Here is a 19,605-nt window from a genome sequence, read left to right as displayed (position 1 = left end):
AAGGTTACGAAAAAAGGAGAGAGGTGTTGGATGCAATTTCAACCCTTAATGGCTCTGGTGTCCATGAACGACACTTACACTCCTGGTTTTGTCATAGAAGAAACAATAACTGAACTACAGGCAGGAAACTAATGGTCCAGAGTAAGTATTAAGCACTTGTTCCGCAGTTTCTAAAGAATTAATCGAAATTCGCAAAAATCCTAGTCAATAGCAATTAACGCTAGTTTTTACAGATTAAGGTCTCAGGGAGATGAATCAAAACGGGTACTATATAATTTTGAATTTGAATTCTCAAAACAATAAATGATCGGTCAAGGGTTCCATATTATTTGTTGATGTAGCTCCAGTAAAAATATTCAAAGTGGATTTTCCATAACGCAGATGACCTCTTTGAAGTCATATGTACACTTAATGTTCATTTTGCTCACGGCAAGGTTATGTAAAATGACTCAAGTTAAGTCCGGGAAATCGCTCTTCATATGTGACTACTTTTCAGCATATTCATTTTAACGCAAGCAAACCTCCCAAAGCTGGAAACAAAGTAGTTACGTATATAAAACCATAAACAGCCGTGGTCAAGTTATCAGTTCAATTCTGCACACTATCCAAAACTTATCGATGCGAATTCGGTTTCCGCGAATATCGCGAATAATATAAAGTCCTTAAGTGAACGGTGGGCATTTCGTGAATAAAATTTCGTAATAGCGTAACGACCGTAGACATCGTCAAAGCAAAACGCACATCACCCACGGAGAGTGAAAGCATTTCAACAACGCGAATTTTCAAAGAAGGAAAGAAGGTAAAGATACAACCAAAGATGCATGCAACCAGTATGTACCCCCATTGTATGGTAGAGTGTTATGAATAAATCAGTGTAATGTCATTGTGATCCCCGAGAAGTAGTAAGACCGAATATACGGTCCCAAAACACCATCTGCAACAGCTACCACCGCACCACGCCGTGCTGATCTGCACAACTGTAACCACCACAGAGTAGGGATCTCTTTCGGGTGGGATCATCCATATAATATTTGGAGCCCGGTGAAATTCAAACTTAGTAGCTCGCTAAGTAACGATCGCGAGTGATCCTCTGGAAAAGTTCAATTGTTATTTTCATTAATTTGAAAAGTTTATTGTTGAAGAACTAGTGCTCGATAAGTGTTAAGGACCTTACTACCTTTGTGGATTAAAGCTACCTAGCAGGCTCTGTTGGAGATTTAAGGTAATTTGGATAGTAGTGGCAGATAGTGGTCGATCATGGCTGAATGTGAGGAGTCATAGCAGTTTGTGATGTAACTGATGGTCGGGAATTGTCCGGAGTGGAAGAAAAGTGCATTCACCATACGCAACCGTAATAATTTGTTGAACTTTCACTTGCGGAGTTAAAGATACAAATGATCGTGTTCAAGGCATTGGATTACAGTCGTTATATAATGCATGACCTCATACAATTGTGACTATAGTTGCGACAGTTGTTGGTTTTATCGAAGGAGATACTTTCCACCCGTTGACTGTTACTAGTGAGAGATGTTGGGAAAATTTAACAAGCTACACCCGAGATATGATTTGACTTTGGTGGCCTAAGAAACTCCTTTCATGTTTTGTAGAAATTCGAGCCACCTATCTTTTTCGGAGGAAGGAATAAGAATTGATCAATTATCATATAATTAGTATCGAATTAATCAAGCTCTAGAGGATATCTTAAAGTGAGCTCTCCTTCGTTCGCAGATAATGGATTTGCGAACAGTTTGAGTGAATGAATGAGTATCTTTTGTTTAAAAAATGCCGACTTTTCCGGTAAAATATACTTTTTCTTTCTTCAACGTCGAACTGCTAACGATTGTTGTGAGACACAACAGGCTTTCTTTAATTAAAGAGACAATAGATACTAGCATTTAACTTTTATGTAGCGAACTACATATAGTACATGCATTTTTAATGATGGCACTTTATCACCTTTTTGGGGGTCGCTTTCCTTTAGTCTCCAAGAAAAATTAATTTCCGTTGCCTTTTTGCATGGCTTATAAACGCTTTACATCATTATCGCAACACTCGAGTGCATCACATAATCACCTTTGTCTCGAAGGTTAAGTAAGAAGATATTCATCCGACCATGGAGGAAAGTGTTCATTGATGTCTTGGAAAAGTCTTGAGCCATGTAACAAACTGTTTACAGTAAGTGAAGCTCAAAAAAAAAAGATAATAATCACCAGATAAATTTTACTTTCGTTGAAAACTGGTTTCATGCCGATTGCTTACTCACCACCGTAGTATGTTGCATGTTAAGTATCTGGATCTCTGCTTCAGTGCATTTTATGGTCTGCACGATGCGGAGGCGAAATTTCACTTTCAACTGGAAACGGCCAAATTCGCTAATCTTGAAAACAAACAACATCATAACGAGTAAGATGGTGATTGGCCAAAATGGCACAACGAACTACCTTAGCTGTTTGACCGTTCAACTTGTTATGTGATTTATTATAAAACAAAATTTGGTCAGTTTTATGACATAACGTCTTGGATGCATCGTGGGTTCATGCAGATAATTTGGGTTATTCGTTTTTTTGTCTTGATTAGTAGCTGTTTAAAATAGATATTATTGGAGTGTAAATTTTCCGGTAAATAATAGATTCCATGGAACTAATCAATTCATATCTTCGCCTCGCAACAACCGGTATCCTGTCTAGGCCTCCCTTAATAAGGAATCCCGATTTTGAGCCGAGGTCTACTAATCCGATATCCCCCAAAGCTGTCTGGCATCCTGGCCTAGGCCCTCGTTCCATCTTAGGCATGGTCTACCTTGTATTCTTTTTCTACCATAGATATTGCCCTTATAGACTTTTGGGGCTGAATCATCCTCATCCATACGGATTAGGTGACCCGTCCACCGCAACCTATTGAGCCGGGTTTTATCCACAACCTGCCAGTCATGGCATCGCTCATAGATTTGGTCGTTATCTAGGCCACGCAATCGTCCATCTTCATGTAGGGGGCCAAAAATTCTTCGGAGGATTCTCCTTTCGAACGCGGCCAAGAGTTCGCAATTTTTCTTGCTAAGAACCCAATATCTATCATAATAACCCAATGCTATCATAGGTGACCTTAAAGTCGATGGTGCCATTGATGTCCATATTCCAACAGTTTTTTATCGCATGCCGCAGAGAAAAAAATCTGATCTGTTACTGATTTGCCTGGAGTGAAGCTTGTTCGGTATGGGCCAACGATGTTCTGGGCGTATGGGGCTATCCAACCTATCAAAAGCGGAGAATAGCTTATAGATGATGCTCAGCAACGTGATACCTCTATAATTGCTGCACTGCGTGATATCTTCGTTATTATGTATGGGACAGATAATCCCTCGTGGCCAGTTGTCAGACATTATTCGCTGTCCCAGAGTTGATGAACCGCTTGATGTCGTTGGTCGCCTGCATAACCAACACGGCTGTAATTCCATGGACTGTATCGCCTAGCTGTTAAATCCAAAAGTATGATTTTCCTGGGACAGGATTCGAGGGTTCGTTCTACAGCCTCGTAGAGTGTAGAGCCACGCTGGAGGGCGCTCCGGGGGTAGTAGCGTGGCAGCTGACTCCATCGTAAATTCAGTGATCAGCCTTATAACGACAGTGCCTGAGATGTCCATGCCCTGGAGGGGCCCCAGCCGGCCTTCTATATGCTGGTGGACGGAAGAAATTGCCTACCTACGGAGGGAGTGTCATAACTTCCGTCGTTTGGCGCAATGTTTACACGCCAACGAGGAAGCATGCGCCTTAAAAGCACAGCATAGATCAGTAAAAAGTAGACGCCGCAGCGCGATAAATAAAAACAAAGCTCGCGGCGGACAGAACCTGGTCAACGAGGTAACTGAGGACCCGTGGGGACTTGGATATGAGCTTGTAAAAATCGGAGCTCTGCGGAAGCCCTGCATACTAAATACCGACCAGATCGACCGCATGAAACAGCCTTCGAGGGCCCACTCAACTGCAGTCTCCTCTGTAGGGGCGTGAACGTTAATGAGGCTTACGTTTCTAAATTTGCCCAGCAAGTGGTGTAGCGGCTCTTCTCCAGGAAACCGGTCCCTGACCAAACGCATCTTCTGCAACGCTGTCACACATCAGCCTAATATTGGGACAGGGTATTGGCAAGCTGCTTGGCAGGTCCATCTCTGTACAGGGAGCGCACGTTCCATGAGAAAATCCGTAAATCGTTAGTATTTACTTTGCCGGGTTCGTCGTTGTGTTGTCAGTCCCGTCCGAGCCTCCTCTTGTGACTTCGTAACAAGTTGCTTTCCTCATCTGGTTATCAGCCCTACCCAACCCCCAACCTGGAGGACCAGTAATACAATTTGTCCTGTTTTTAGGCACGAGAAACTCGCCTTCATCCTTTTCTGTCTGCAGCTTTTTGTTAAGAAAGAGGTTGAGATAGGGTTTGGTAGTAGAACCATCGGTGTTGGTTCAACAGGCGTTTCCCAACTTTTATGCTTCATCGTGGGCACCAATCCACATTTTGCCCTGGGACCTATACTACCCTTTGACCACCGTCACTGGTCATAGAAAGATAATATCATTTGAATTTCAAGCGAAAATTTAATGCGCTTACACGTTTTCAACAACACATCCTTTCTCATCCCACAGGTAACATGAAGATAAAAATTCTTGCCGTACTGGCAGCCATTCTGCTGGCCAGTGTTATTGCTGCCCAAGGATCGGAATCATGGTCATGGAATAAGCAAGAACCAATAGCAGTAACCGATGGTGATGCCGATCGCCGTTCTGATGAAACCCCGGCCGAGAAAAAGGCTCCCGAAATTAATGAACCGGCCAAACCAGAAGGTGAAGGACGACATCTTTACAGCGATCAAGAAATTTACAGCAATGATACATCCGTCGATGAAGTCATAGATTACATTCTAGATTCCTCACGACAAGGTCGCAATTTAGATGGTTACGATGAAGTATATACCGATCCCAATGTTCAACAAGCCCTTCAAAGAGGAGACGATGCAGAAGCCCGAAATCTTATTCGTGAAAAACTCTGCAGTTTGGGTTTGATGCAATGTGATGAAGTTCAAGGCAAACGACCATTCGGACCACCACCTGGCTATTACCACGGTGCACCACCTCGTGGACCATATGGCCCTCCAAGACCGATGCCACCTCCAAGCAAATTTGGACCAGGACCAGGATTGAATTCTTTTGGACCACCACCATCTAAATTCGGACCTCCACCACCACCACCCGGTAAATTTGGACCACCTCCACCACCTGGACCAGGAAAATATGGACCACCACGAAAAGTTGGTTATGAAGGACCTCCAACTAAGCCATTCCCAGGACCAGTTTATCCAGGACCATCTTTCGCCAACACTGACTATGAATTCACCAAACCTCCTCCAGGAGCTATCATTTACGGTTCCAAACCACCAGGCCCGATCATTTCAGAATCTGAACCACCATTTGCTTTCGAATCATTTGGCGAAAAAATCCATCACCAAAGCTCATTTGAACAACACTCAGACGGCCACTTTGGAGCCGAGAAACCAACTATCGTAGTAAACGCCCAGGGCGGAGCAGCTGGTGCAACGAATGGCGCTCAAAATGTTCCAGCAACTCCACTACAACAACACGTTCATCATCATTTCCATCACGTAGATGGAAGTGATAAGATTCCAAATGTGCCTGTCCCATTAGCAGTTGGCAATGGAATAGCAGGAGATTTTGCATCAATCAGCGGTTCATCTGGGTATGATCTCAAATCGGAATCTTCTTCCTTCAATGCTGGTTTTGACGCAGCTTCCAGTACTGGATCTTTGCTTTCGGGCGGTTTTAATGGAGTAAATTCTGGCAAGGGACCAGCTCCTGGTGGTCTTTACACCTCAATCAAACCAATTTCTGAATCCGGATTCAACCCTAATATCAATGGAGGACTTGGATCTTATGCTTCTGGCGCATCATTCAATGGTCAAAATGGTGGAGGATTTAGTGGCGGAAGCTTCAGCCAATCAAGCTCGTCTGGTTTCTCCGGCGGTAATGGCTTCTCCGGTAGTAATGGCTTCTCCGGTAGTAATGGTTTCTCCGGTAGTAATGGCTTCTCCGGTAATAACGGCTTCTCAGGCAATAGTGGATTCAACGGAGGTTTCGGAGCAAGTGGAAGCGGAAACGGAGGCGGAAGCTTCCATTCGTCTAACTCAGGTTATTTCAAAAAGGAGTTGAATGTTAACGGAGCCAACGGAAATAACGGCATTTATGGTTATGGAGATGGAGGCAAATTCGGATCCCAAATTAATGGACAGTACAGTCAATTCAATAATGGTGAATTATACCAAGGATTCGAAACTGCGCGTCAAGGAGACTTCGATTGTGTTTGCGTATCATATCAACAGTGTCCTGCTGCTGATCGTATTGGACGCAAAGATGACCTGATTCTTCCATTGGATCCAAGGAATTTAGGCAAGGATATCGAAGCACTCAGCGATGATGCTGCTGCTGGAAACGCTACCAATGTCAATACTGCCAAACCCGAAGGAGAACAGAAACCTGTAGATGCTGCTGCTAAGAAAATCTCAAAACGTGACGTAGCGGAAGTTCAAGAGAAAGTTTCGGAAGATGCCATCGAGAATTCTGCGGATACGCAAGGGGTAAGATGAATTTGAGTATATTTGTTTAGGGCTTATTAGTTTGCTTATCAGTGTCACTAATTGGTTTCTAATTTCTGCCTTACGTTTTATACAATGACTTTTCAACACTACTTGATTCAGCATTTACACTTTTCAAGCTATGAAGGTCTTGATTATATGAATAACAAAAGAATGATGTCGTTGGCTTGGTTAACCACAAGTCCTAAACTGCACCTCCCTAGTAGACTTCGTAGACTGGATTTGGGGTAGTTTGGAACGCTTATGTCTAAAAATGGTATTCCCGGGATCATGGGTATCTGTGCATCAGTGTCCCTTTGTTCAGTGAAGGGGGCCGACTATTTATTGTTCCTGAACTTCTTATTTGGCACACCTTCAAATAATTTCATTCTGGAGGACCTTTTTTGAACTAGGAATGACGTTAGAGTAGACGTTGGTCTCTTTTCAGAGTATTCAGATTAAATATTGGTCGAAGATACGAAAAATTACAAAGGGATTCCCCGATCGACAAGGAGCCTCCATTTGGTTACATTTTCACGTGGCTGATCGTTGTAGATCCTTACTTACCATCAAGAAATCCAAGATCTACCACACTCAATTAACATATAACTAGAACTAACTGCACGTTGGAAATAGGAATCTTTCCAAGAAAATACTACTCCCGACATTGTATTAACTCACGGTGAATGTTCGTTACCGTCAATAACTATTCTGGTTCTACTACCGACTTACTTGTGGTTAAACTAGTCAAACCTGATGATGACTCATTCTTTTGTTATTCTTATATTTCCCCTTACTACAGCGCGTGAGTATTCCAGTATCCCAGTACGATTTTGCAAAACGAAAAGTTCTTCCGACATTTGGAGTCTCCTTTGGGCTACCATATCCGTCTGGAGCTTATCCTTTCAATGCACTTGGTGGCGGATTTCCAGCACCAAATCAACATTTTGGGTCAATCGGGCCGAATGGATTGAGCCTTGGATTGCTCAATGTCAATCCATTATTATCGCTTCAAGTTACAAAGAGTGAATATGGCGAGAAACTTGTCAAACCGTTGGTTAATCTTCATGTTACCCCTAACGAGCATTTAATCCACAAAGTTGGTCAACTTTTCCAAGCGAAAAAAGAAGTTTTCCTCAATCAACATGAACACTATCATCATCATTCTCATCATTCTCATCATGCTTATCCTCCACCACCACCGATATATCATCCAGGACATCATCACCCTCATCCACCACATCATCACTATTCTCATGGTGGGCATTATCCATCAGGACCTGAAGTCTATTCGGAAACGGTGCCTACCTTTGAGGCTGGCAGTTATGGATTCCCTGAGCCACACTATAAAGATAGTACAGGCTTTGAATCAGGAGGACCACCATTTACCAGTATTGCTGACGGTAGCAATCATTTGTATCCTGAATATAGTGGAAGTGAATACTTCAAGCGAAGCTTCAATGAATCCAGTAGATTTGCATTCCCCTCATCAGGATATGCTGACCAATATAATTATGACTTCCATGGAAGGCAACAGAAAGGATTCGATTTCAATGAAAATCCTCAAAGTCTAACAAGACCAATTCCTACTCCAGCTCCTGGACACGCAGCCGGTGGAAGAAATATTGCGTTCCCCAATAGCCGAAGGAAACGTAGCCCTGAAATGGATGAGTCTGACAAAGATGTTTTAATTTCCAAGGTGGCACTGCAAATATTAGCAAAGTCCTTAACAATATTATAAATATCTCTCTAAACAGGTCAAACAGAATTATACTAATTTATAATGTTTTTACAGCGCCAAGCTTTCTATGGAGGTAGGCCCCAACAGTGCAGGCCAGATCAAGTGTGCTGCCGTCGTCCTTTGCGCCCACCTCAACAACAGCAATATGGAAAGTGCGGTGTACGTAACGCCCACGGTATCACTGGTCGTATCAAGAACCCAGTCTATGTAGATGGTGACAGTGAATTTGGCGAGTACCCTTGGCAAGCAGCCATCTTGAAAAAGGATCCTAAGGAATCAGTATATGTCTGTGGAGGAACCATTATCGATGCACAACACATCATTACAGCGGCTCATTGTATCAAAACGTAAGTTTAATACTTGTTTCATCGCTGCAAACCTAAAATCTCTGAATTTATCTTAAACCCACCATCATCTAACCTCCATTATCCTATTTCCAGTTACAGTGGCTTTGATCTTCGAGTTCGAGTTGGCGAATGGGATGTAAATCACGACGTTGAATTCTTCCCCTACATCGAACGCGACGTTATTTCGGTCCATGTCCACCCTGAATATTACGCAGGAACCTTAGACAACGATTTGGCAATCCTGAAGTTGGATCAACCAATTGACTTCAGCAAATCTCCTCATATCAGTCCAGCCTGTTTACCAGATAAATTCTCAGATTTTACTGGCGCACGTTGCTGGACCACCGGATGGGGAAAGGACGCTTTCGGATCGTTCGGCAAATATCAAAACATCTTGAAGGAGGTTGATGTTCCAGTGTTGAGCAATCAACAGTGTCAAGCTCAACTTCGTCAAACACGTTTGGGTTACAATTACGTTTTGAACCCAGGATTCGTTTGCGCTGGCGGTGAAGAGGGCAAAGATGCCTGCAAGGGTGACGGTGGCGGCCCAATGGTTTGCGAACGTAATGGAGTCTGGCATGTTGTGGGGGTTGTCTCCTGGGGTATTGGATGTGGCCAAGTGAACGTACCTGGAGTTTACGTCCGAGTTGCTCATTATTTGGACTGGATTCACCAAATTACCAGAAACTTCTAAAATGCAAAATGACCTAAGGAAAATCAGAGAATCCTACTTAATCAATCCTCTTGAAGACGTACATATCTAACGTATTTATTCTTAGATTTTAAGAAGGCCAAAACATGACTAGGTCAGAGAGTACAATCCATATTGTACCATATCAAACATTCTATAAATTATTCTATTTATTATTATAATTTGGCGATAAGAATAATTTCTTGTATTTTGTAGTTTTTGATAATACGTATTTTATGTGAAGTATTAAATTTTTTTGTGTTGAAAATCCAGTCACAGTCAGTGATGAGAACTTGTATACTTCAGGAGTTCACTCCGGTGTAACGAGTCCTGGAGGATAAGTGTAAAATGCTTTTGCATATTTTTTGTAAGCATAAAAATCGAACAAATGATATATCGAATGAGAATAAATTCTTTTGTTTATATGTTATATGAATTCTTTCTTTTTAACATAAACTTGCTGGATTCACTTATTGCTCAACGGAGGTCTGTTCAGTGTGGCAATGAAGTTATACAACTGTTGAACGAGGATTTTTTGAACTAGTGCTGATTGAACTGTTCGTCTTCTATCTCTGATAGAAAGCTCTTCTTCTGCTTCTTCTTCTTTTTCTTCAGCTTTTCCTTCTTTGACAAGCGGGGTCGGTTGGTTTCGCCATTTGGTTTTATCAAATGCCTGATCTGGATGCAATCGCAAGGCTTTCAATTCCCCATCCAGCGTATCAGGCCACCACGTTGTTTTGGCCGGCATTTTGGTCTTTTGCCATCAACTTCGATGTTCAGATCAATTTCGGCAAGTGAATTCTCGTTAGCGCGAATTACGTGTCCATGCCATCGTCGGAATTTTTTCATGATCGGTGCAACTCCATAAAGATCGCGGATTTCTTCATTTCAGATATGATCAAGGCGTGTCAAGTCAATAGTCCAACCCAAAGTCTTCGTTTTCGCAAGACGCCGTTGATTGTCTTTTCTAGTCGGCCAACACTCAGAACCATGGAGAGCGACAGTCGATCATAAAGAACACCAGTTGTAGAATGCCACTTCATCCAGGTTGCGTTGTTTTGTTTTTGTTTTAAAATAATTTTTTATTTTTAAGAAGTAGGTAACAATAGTATATAGATTGGAAAAATGAACAATAAAAAAACAATCTTTTAAAATAACAAAAATAACTTAAATCTAATGGCCACTGTGGGCTCTCAAAGTTTTCGAATAGCAATTTACAGACAGAGAAGAGAAACAGTAAGAAATAAAAATCTAATTTTACAATAAGTTGTCGGGAAATGGTCAAAAACTCGACAGAATTCACTTGGCCTTAGTGGCAAATTAAGAAATATAAAAGTAATAATAAATATTTGATCGCTTCAAAAAATACTTTTAACTTAAATTATTGTTCTTAAAATTATCATAATTATATATTTTATGTTATACATTTTTTCTTTTTTTTTACAATAACATCCATACAAAAAAAAAACAAAGAATCATAACGTATATATTTATAAGTTACAACTGGAGACAAAATCAGTACCCGTTCAATATGTACATATTTACAAAGCCCCACCAAGAAACAAATGGCAGAACTGAGCACGGTCACCGCTAACCGGCATCCCGCAGCCACCAGTACCAAGATTTCTCTTTTTCTCTTTTTCAGTCGAATCCCGGAGCCCCCACTGTCAAATTCGGGAGGTATTCTATCCTTTTGTCTGTGGCCCGTCTATGTATATGATACATAACCGGATCACCGGCAGAATCCAGAATTAGACCATTCCTGTCAAGATACACGAACGCTTCGGGAGGAATGAAGCCTGCCGTGAGAGTTTTCTCGAAATACCCATCATTTGGGTAGAACGGCTGCGATACCCAAGGGTTCTCACCATGCGAAGCAGATCGCACTATATGATTCCGAATCAATCTGACGATAACTGTGTCGATTCTTGGCACAGCAGTAGCTGCATACATCACTTCGTTAGTTACATAGTGCTCATAGTTTGACGAAGCAGTCCTATTAAGCCCCGTGCAAGCACGCAGACATTTCCTTTCAAAGATCCTTATTTTCTCTCATTTGGCTAGCACTCAAATTAAACCAGATAGCACACCCGTAGGTGAGCACCGGTCTAACCAAAGTAAGATAGCAAATAATCTTAACCTTCCAGCTAAGATGTGGAGCATAAAAGAGTCTTCGAAGAGACATGAATGCCTTGCGAGCGCTTTCTAGCGCGACTTTAACGTGCTCGTTAAATTGGAGACGCTCGTCAAGACGCACACCCAGGTATCTAACGCACTTCTTATGGGGAATACGCTCTGAACTATCCTCGTTCGCGACAATATGGAAATCTCTCCAATTCCTTTTCAAGTTCCTACTGGCGTACGCCAAGGAATTTCGAAACAGAATCGTTTCACACTTTTGCGCATTGATTTTCATCCGCCAACTGTTCGTGAAGAACTTAATATCATTGAACATTTTCTGAAGTTCAACTTGCACTTCAGTTACTTTCTTGTGCGCCGTGTAGGCTATCAGATCGTCAGCAAAGGCAACCAACGACCTTTTAGGAGATTTATTAAAATCGAAAGAATTGAGCAATTCGCCGGCAAATACCGCAAAAAGTGTAGGCGCAGTCATTGTCCCTTGCTGTAATCCATTCAGAACATGAAATTCTCTGTTAGTAATGAGATTTCCGTCCGTAATGACAAAGCATTTGCCATACAGCATACTACACATCATCGCTACGAGGTGACTGGGAAACTCATTCTTCAGGAGCCTGAAAATCAGTCCATCCAACCAGACGGTATCAAAGGCTTTCTCCATGTCTATAAGGTAAGCGCCTACGCACTCACCATTGTTAATCCGCCAGCAAATATTAGACGTTACCTTCGTTATTGCATGTATTGTCGAGTGTCCAGATCGAAATCCGAATTGGGCGTTCGGAAATAATTCCTTCTTCTTGATATGCCCGTTCAAGGCTTTCAATACCAAAACCTCAAACACCTTGCTGATGTTAGGCAGCAAACTGATTGGGCGGTAGCTTTGAGGGCTGGATGAATCCTTCCCTCTCTTTAAAATCGGGAATATTAGGGCTTTCTTCTATTGTCCTGGAAAGAAGGAATTGTTCAATAAATTATTGAACAAAATGCAATAATTACGAATGGCAATGTCTGGTAAATGCCTGAGGACCACGTTGGGAATGCCATCCATACCGGATGATCTCTTATTGTTTACTCTTCTAAATATGGAAGTTAACTCTACACATGAGACAAAGTAATCAAGCAGATTATCACTCGGTATGAGATCAGCCTGCAACGCAGAGCTAAATTGGAGAACTGTGGTGCCGTTCAGGCTATATTTGAAATTGTGGACATCTCGTTCTACAATTTCCGAAAGTCGCGTTGGCTCTAAGTCCGTTCTGGGCCGATGCACCGATTCAAAGTGCTCCCCTATAAGGTGTTGTATCTCGCTGCCACCGACTTTAATTCTCGGTACAGTTATTCGTGACTTCTTCCGGAATAACGTATTTATCTTAGTAAACATGGAATCTGGATCGCTTGGTGAAATACCCTTTAACTTCTCCCGCCATTGGAAGTTCACTTCATTTACGTAATGTTGACGGATAAGATCCCGCGCGATCTTTAGAAGTGATTTGTACTCAACCAATATGGGATGATGATAGTCCCCATATCTCCGATAGATTTTGTTGACGCGAGTGAGCAGAAGGCTTTTCACTTTTTTCAACCGTTTTATGGCTGCAGTTTCATATCCTTCCATATTATTGCGAGGTTTAATTTTAGGGACGACTTGTTCAATTGTTTCCAGCGTCAAGTTCTTCAGCTTGAGAAGATACTGAAGTATTTCCTCGTTGCTCAAGTTCCTGTCACCTGGTGCAATTGTACTATCGTTTTCCCCATCAAGAGGTGGGCATTCCTCTCGATATCCCCGAATAAACCTCTCTTGGAATTTCTTCCAATTTGTTTGTTTAAAGTTCAGCCTGTGGACGCCACTGTCCATCGGCAGAAGGCGAACTCTTCGTCCATCAAACAGAACTTCAATAAGAATAGCGTTATGGTCGCTATCATTAGGAAGAGTCTGTAGTTTCCGTTGAGGATTCCTAAAATTAAAGTTCAAGCGCGCGTCAGCAATGCACAAATCCAGATAGGAATTTGCCCTGGGCCAGGTTGGACTCTCTGACCCATATAATTCGCATTTATACTCTATCTGGTATTGCTCTATCCAAGATTTGAGGAATACCCCTCTGGGATTGTTTGTGGCGTTTAGCCACGAGGTATGCTTAGCATTCAAGTCGCCAGCTATAATATAGTAATTATGCAGCCTATTCAGTTCGAGTATCGTAAACAGAGAATGGAATTCCTCCCTGAACTTGGCTCGGTTGTTTCCCACTGCATAAACTGACAGAATGTATAAATTCCCTCCTCTAGGCAGTGGAAAAAGAATACATGAGACTTCGATACACTCAAAGGTTTCAAATTCAGGCCTATTAATATGCCTGAAACGATAATGGCGACCCACAAGTATTCCGGTACCACCTCCCCCATCACAATTTCGTCTATCGTTCCTCACGAATTCAAAATCCTTGAATGTTATCGAATGCCTCGGATTGAGGTGGGCTTCTGAAATCAAGACTATGTCAGGCTGTTGTCTGGCAGCGAAATCAAGGAGCTCCGCTCTTCGATGGATTCCTACGATGGAATTCACATTAATCGCGATGATCCGGAGACCATCCAGTGGTACCGCTGTGACTGCAGACCTAGCAGCGGGCATGCTGTTTGTGTAAATATTCTGTTATGCTATTTATTTTTGTATTGTGTACGTGTAGCGTATGCTGCATGTTTTCACACATGGTTAGTATTTTATTGAGGATAGTGTTCATCTCGCCACTTGCATCTTGTTGGGACTTCTTAGCTCCCCCTTGTCGAACTACTTCTGCAAATGGGATCCCCGAGACGATTGGTGCCGAAGGGACGGTACCGTCCAACGCCGCTGACACCTTCGTTCTTTGGGCCGATCTCGGTGCCTGCTGCCTTGTGACCTTAACATTGCGGTATGCAGGACATCCACGTTCGTTCAGTCAGCGAACATTCAGCTGCGGTGTGGTCTTTCCCGCACTTTACACATCGTAAGGTCATTTGACAGTTCACTGCCGAGAGACCATAGCGCTGGCATCTTCGACACTGGACTATTTCGCCCCTTAGCAGGTGCTCAAAACGAATGGCCTGGTAATTAAGCGACCTGATGCCGATCAGATCGCTTCCCCGGCTCTCCGGGCTTATCTGCACGAGGAAGTGCGGCAGGATTCGTTTTTCCAAAACGGATCTCCTCGTACTAAACCGTGACACTGAGAGGGACTTGACCTCAGTTCCCGTCTCCCGTAGCATTTTGAGCACCTCATCGGGCTCTTCCTCCGCATCTAAACCTTTCAGAAGGAAGGTTTGCACCTTCTCTTCCTTTGGAGTGTAGGAGAAGTGAGGAGCCTTCACTCGCTCGAGGACCTCCCGTGCTTTTTTGTAATCTACAATTTTATTACATTTGACTTGGGCTATCTCGGCCCCCGTCTTTTTAATAACAAAATTTGAGAGTCCGGCGCTCCTATTAAGTAGAGTGGCTAAATCTCTACCACCTAATTTATAAACATTAATGGGGGGCACCCTTTCCCCCTTTTCTTTATTTCGGGTGCTAATTGTATCCCCAGTCGGACCATTGGCTGGTAGCATTGACCCAAGATATTTAAATCGCTTAGTTCTGGGTAGGTCACTGCCGCTGACATTGATTGTACCTGTTTCATGGTGATCGGTCGTCAAAAATTCAGTTTTATTCAGATTCAATCTGATACCGTAATGCATGAGGCGATTATTATATTTTTCCTAGACACTAGGAAAACATCATGTGCATAAAGCAGTGTTTAGGGCGCTGGACGTTGAATGTCTCCTGTGACAGTGTAAAGGTTTCATCATTTGAAGTTAAGACTTGGTCGATTAAACGAAACATTTCTGATGTGAGTTCAATGACACTTGACCACGCTGATAATGAGAAGGCTGATATACTGATTCGCCAAGGATAGAGTCAGACCCCTGCCCTAGTGGGTCCAGAGCTAGTATTTGGTTCTTAATCTGAAGATAAATTTTGCCTATGTGTCTGAATTCAGCTTCTAAACATATTGATTACCATTGGTTCAGCTTCCAACCTCATGCTTCGGGTCTTTTGTTCTCTTTCTTGAGGTGGTGGAAATCTTCTCGGCCTGGGCACACCAGTGTCTAGGGTTTCCACCCACTAAAATAACCCCTGGCGGTCAAAGGGTAGTATAGGTCCCGAAGTGAAATGTGGGTTGATACCCACGTGGTGATCGCTGGGAGTTCATTCTTAATGAAAAACTGGAGACGGAGAAGGATGAAGGTCAGTCTCCCTTGCCTAAAAACGGCACAAATTGTACTACCTGTTCCTCCAGGTTTGGAGTTGGGTAGGGCTAAATCGAAGTTACGAAGTCACGGAAGGAGCCTCGGACCATGAGCAATTTTAAAACGACAAACCCGGCAACGACACCGGAATAACTATTTGCGTATTTTCTCCTGAAAAGTGCGCTCCAGCGCATTATCTGTCCCATGCATAAAAAGGGAGATATCACGCAGTGCAGCAATTATAGAGGTATCACGTTGCTGAGTACCATTTACAAGATATTCTCTACTATCTTGATAGGCCGGATAGCGCCATACGCCCAAAACATCATTGGCCCATACCAAAGAGGCCTCACTCCAGGCAAATCAAGAACAGATCAGATTTTCTCTCTGCGGCAAGCGATGGAAAACTGCTGGAATATGGTCATCAGTTGTACCACTTTTTCATCGACTTTAAGTCCACCTATGATGGCGTAGCCAGTGTTAAATTGTACACCGCCAGAAGAGAATTCGGTATCCCCACGAAATTGATACAACTCATTAGGTTGGCCCTGACCAATGTGTGAGGCCAGATAAAAGCAGCAGGATCACTCTCGAGACCATTCAACATCAAAAGCGATCTATAACAACTGGGATGTCTGGAGTTCCTTATTAAGGCAGGCCTAGATCGGATGCTGGTTGTTGCGTCGTTGATGGTGATGAAAACCATCCCCGCTTTCCCTTGCCCCGGGACAGGACGGAGTTAGCTTACTCTTGCTTGGTTTTATTTTTTTCTACGCGCGGCGTCCGCTACCGTTTCCTAGTCTCCTCTGCCTTTCACGGTTTGCTCTGTAAATATCCGATCATACAGGTGACATTGCAATCCTTCTGACATGCTAGCACTATACGCACTTGGTTTTCCGTTATTAGAATCTCTCCTAGAGTTTCCTCTAGGTTTCTCATTTCTTCCAGTCAATTTTTAAAAAAATATGCTAAGAACAGTATACTGTTATTAACTTTATTTAAACAGATATCGGCATAAAGAATATTTTGAGACCTAGATACCATGTGCATGGACCACAATATTTTTTCGGACCCCCAAACTACTCTTCTTTGCAATCAATATCAAAACTAATACCGTATTTGGAAAGTACTCATCGAGGCCTTTTGTTTGATACTCTACATGGTTATATTCAGTGAGGAAAAATTTCCCTATTGCATATATAGGGCCCTTCCTAAATTAGTTCCCACTGTTTCACCAGGCTTCGTATAAATATAATCGACCGTTTCTGAGAAAATTGGTGTGACAGACAGACAGATAGAGAGATCTGGGCAGAGTTGCCAGATGCATCCCATTTTGCGGATAAGGTAGTGCTCGGGGGATGCGAGCGCACTCGAGGTGTGCAACTATGGACATTTTCACGTGCAGATCCGGTAGGTGGGAAAAAAACACGCACAGGTGGAGGAAAGTAGCTATGGAAGGAATACCCTGAACAAGAAAACAATATGGAGGTGAAAAGGAGAGAACAATTTAGGGTGCGGGGGCTCGGGGCCCCATATTAGGAGTGGGCAAGTAGACTTCGGGCCGTCGATATCTCTTGACTGTAGTGCTTCAGGTGGTAGATTATTTGGCCACCGTTGCACCGAACACTACAAGTAGCTAGGAAGGAACCGAGGAAGCATGGACCAAGGTTAACAGATAGAAAGGTGCCACACGTAAAAGAAGATTATGGTCCGAATTGATTATCATCTTGAAACAAATCGGGAAACCGGAAGCTCGGCGCTTCAGATATGAAAGGTTTTGTTTGCTTCTTCTGTGAGTATAGTTGAGCGTAGAACTATTCTACTTGTACGTAGCCCGTGATGTATATGCATTAAGCGTGTCAGTCTACTTATTTTAGTGCTATATTGATATTTAGTTGCAGTAAACTTACATGGTAAAGTCAACTTTGAGCTACTGTAACTTTGTTAGTAATAGTACGATTTTGTTCATATTATATTCTATACTACTACAAATTTTTATAACTCTAGGACAAACTTAGGGTAAACTAGGGGGTTTTTACTCAATTTCCCCCAAAATATAGTCTGTATGTAGCAGTATTAACTTAATTTGAGCAGAAATTATCACTTTCCACTCCTCGCAAAATATCAAAACTAAGACCGGCGTCAAAAAGTACTAATCGAGACCTTTCTTTTGATACCCAACATGACTATATTCGGTGAAAAAAATTCTATACTCCTCTTTTGTATGTATCCGGACCCCGCTTAATCTCACTCGCTGTATGCCTGGGCGTTCACAGTTTCCACCTTTTTACCAAATTTCGTGTCAATCGGTATAGCCATTTCTGAGAAAAGTGCGTGTGACAGGGAGACAAACATCGAACCAATTTTAATCAGGTTTGGTTTTGCAAACAAAACCTGAAAAAGGTCAAATGAGACATGAAGCTGATGGGCCTTGGAGAAAGTGTCAGGTGAATCAGAGGCGCCAAAAAAAGGAGATTTGATGCTGGAGCTAAAGAAATCTCCGGGGAAAATGGCGAAATTTCAACAGCAAGATGGAGAAGTCCTTAGAGGAATAGGCAGGAAATAGTTCAAACTGTCAGCGGCTGGTAAAGTAAACATTTTTTAGGGTGGTATGTCGTCTCAGGGAGCAGGTGTTTTTCAAGCGTTGCTTTAGATGCCTTGAATTTGGCCACATAACGGCGAAATGGACCAGCGGATGTGACCGGTCAAAAAGGTGCAGAAAATGCCGGAAGAAGGTCATATGTTCAGGGAGTGCAATGACCATGAATGTATGTTTTGCAAGGGAAAAAAGGGCGTTAACTGTCGCCGCGTGGCAGGCAGCAGTAAATTCCCTGGGTTTAGAAGAACCTTGCATGCAATGAAATGATACAAATGATTGATACAAATCAATCTTAACCACTGCGAGACAGCGCAAGACCTACCCTCATAGACCATCTATGAGGAGGGAATCGAAGTGGGGATAATCAGTGAGCCTTCTCACAACAATAACAGTGTTACCTGGGCTACAGATGTAAACGGAAAGGCGGTAATGTAGGCGTCTGGAAATTAAGCCATTCGAAAAGTGATGAATTTTCCAGAAGTTGGGTTCGTTAAGGCAAAAATAGCTAGCTATGGTAGTAGAATTGGGGGAAATGCCGAGTATGCTGGTCTCGGATGCAAGAAGTCGAAACCCCAAAATCAAAGCCCGTGATTTCAATGCGTGGGCTGTGGATCGAGCCAGTCGAACTACGAATACCAGGGGTCGTATCCTGCTCGAGGCTTTCGCGGAGTAAGACGTGGTGCTTGCAAATACTGGAAATGTTTCCACCTTTCGCGGGGCAGGGTTGGGCTCAATAGTCGATCTGACATATGTGAGTGCCATATTTGTGAAGAAAATGGTCCGGTTTGTCAGTGAGTATTATACTCATAGCGACTACCAGGCAACTTTCCTCCAGATCGAAAATGTACGTTCAAAGTGCGTTCCCGCGGAGCTGGAAATCAAGGTTGGTCTGTGAAAATGTTTGAAGATAATGCATTCATGAGGTGCTTTTGAGAAACCATTATCCCGGTGGTGCTTGCGAAGTTGCCATGCCGAGGCGGCGAGTCCTCGCTAATAGCTGGCCAAACTATTGGTGGAATGAAGACATGGCGGAGTTGCGAGTTGTATGTTTTCGAGCAAGAGAATTTGCCAACGATCTAGAGGAAGATCAGACTTCGGCGAGAAATGGCTGGTATATGCGAACCTTTGAGGAACGCTTAAGCAGGTTATATAGACCAGCAAGCTAGAACGCTTTAAGGAACTTTGCGCGGAGGCAAAACA

At 42.8% G+C, this 19,605-nt stretch overlaps 1 protein-coding gene across 3 annotated transcripts; it reads left to right on the top strand.

The window, feature by feature from the left end:
• Positions 1 to 597: 597 nt before the first annotated feature.
• LOC119649327 lies at positions 598 to 9,840 on the top strand. 3 transcript variants are annotated; one of them, XM_038051430.1, is made up of 5 exons: positions 598 to 799; positions 4,632 to 6,634; positions 7,434 to 8,330; positions 8,427 to 8,719; positions 8,813 to 9,840. In XM_038051430.1, exons 2-5 carry the CDS (start codon positions 4,637 to 4,639, stop codon positions 9,411 to 9,413), a joined length of 3,789 nt encoding a protein of 1,262 aa, XP_037907358.1. In that variant the 5' UTR covers positions 598 to 799; positions 4,632 to 4,636; the 3' UTR covers positions 9,414 to 9,840. The 3 variants fall into 3 exon arrangements, with proteins under 3 accessions (XP_037907358.1, XP_037907356.1, XP_037907359.1); XM_038051428.1 differs by lacking the exon at positions 598 to 799 and adding an exon at positions 1,040 to 1,222; XM_038051431.1 differs by lacking the exons at positions 598 to 799; positions 7,434 to 8,330 and adding an exon at positions 1,045 to 1,222.
• The last annotated feature ends 9,765 nt before the right edge of the window (positions 9,841 to 19,605 follow it).

The sequence above is a fragment of the Hermetia illucens genome, chromosome 2, assembly GCF_905115235.1.
Source record: "Hermetia illucens chromosome 2, iHerIll2.2.curated.20191125, whole genome shotgun sequence".
Taxonomy (NCBI): domain Eukaryota; kingdom Metazoa; phylum Arthropoda; class Insecta; order Diptera; family Stratiomyidae; genus Hermetia; species Hermetia illucens.
Note: the sequence above shows the minus strand (reverse complement) of the source record. Positions and strands in the feature narration are given on the sequence as shown.